The following is a 1067-nucleotide window of genomic DNA, read 5'->3' as shown; positions in this document are numbered from 1 at the left end:
GCTGGCGGAATGATTGGCGGAGGTGGCACATGCTGGTGTGGGCCCCTGACAGAGTGGTCTGCCGCTCTCTGTCTATATATAAATAGTGCCTCCTCAACATCTTCAAATCCAATCCCATTTCAAATATTCTCTCCATATATATACATATACAAATACGAATAGAGAGAGAATATAGCAATGTCTAGGGTTTTGATTGGATTGATGAGCATATTCGCCGTTGTTTTTAGCTCTGTATTTCCCTGTGCTCAAGCTCAGGCTATGGTTCCTGCTCCGTCTCCTGCTAGCGATGGTATGCATATAATCTAAATTTCTCAGAATTATTCAGCGAAGTGTGCGTGTGTGTGTCTGGATCTCACATTTCAACTTTTCTGAAAAATATTTATTTTCGTACAGTTTTAGATTTGATTTTGTTTTCCTACTGTGATTGTATTTAAGTCAACTCATGAATATATTTTTTTTAATATAATTTTGTTATATTCATCAAATTTCGTCGTTCATTCATTTTCTATAATTTTTTTGAGCTTTATTCTGCGAATAGAAGTTTGAAAATTGAACAAATGAATATTTGTGATCGATCAGGAACTTCAATTGACCAAGGGATTGCATATGTGCTGATGCTGGTGGCTTTAGTGCTTACGTATCTGATCCACACCCATTTTTAATTTTAATTTAGAATAGTTGATATTTGTGAATTGTGATGGGTAGTGTGTGAAGAATTTGAGGTTACAAGTCGTTGGAATTAATTGTCTTATTATTTCATGTTTAAAATTCAAATTCTTTCTCCGTATTTGATAGTTGTAATTTTTTATTTCCCTTGTCATGATAAAATGCAGTTAACACCAAATGTCGTAATAACTCATACAGCTAACTAAGCAATTCTATCAATTTGAAAGATGGTACTTGACCAATGTGAGATTATGTAAAATTTTAAATTAAATTGAAGATTAGTGTCCAATTAGGACATTGAAACAAAATCCAATTAAGATTTCACTGAAAGTTTAGGGACCAAGAATGAAATTTATCGTGAGTAAAAATTTCATTTCCGGTAATCGTACTTTCACTCATGT

The 1067-nt window shown here is 33.5% G+C and overlaps 1 protein-coding gene across 1 annotated transcript; it reads left to right on the top strand.

Moving 5' to 3' along the window:
- Nucleotides 1–162: 162 nt before the first annotated feature.
- Nucleotides 163–787, top strand: LOC111382639 (arabinogalactan peptide 20-like; the record flags this gene model as incomplete). The annotated part of the gene is made up of 2 exons (XM_023006662.1): nucleotides 163–289; nucleotides 580–787. Coding segments are annotated over 2 exons (210 nt in total), but the record flags the coding sequence as incomplete, so codon positions are not given.
- Nucleotides 788–1067: the final 280 nt, after the last annotated feature.

Source organism: Olea europaea, unplaced genomic scaffold (assembly GCF_002742605.1).
Source record: "Olea europaea var. sylvestris unplaced genomic scaffold, O_europaea_v1 scaffold25418, whole genome shotgun sequence".
Lineage (NCBI taxonomy): Eukaryota > Viridiplantae > Streptophyta > Magnoliopsida > Lamiales > Oleaceae > Olea > Olea europaea.
Note: the sequence above shows the minus strand (reverse complement) of the source record. Positions and strands in the feature narration are given on the sequence as shown.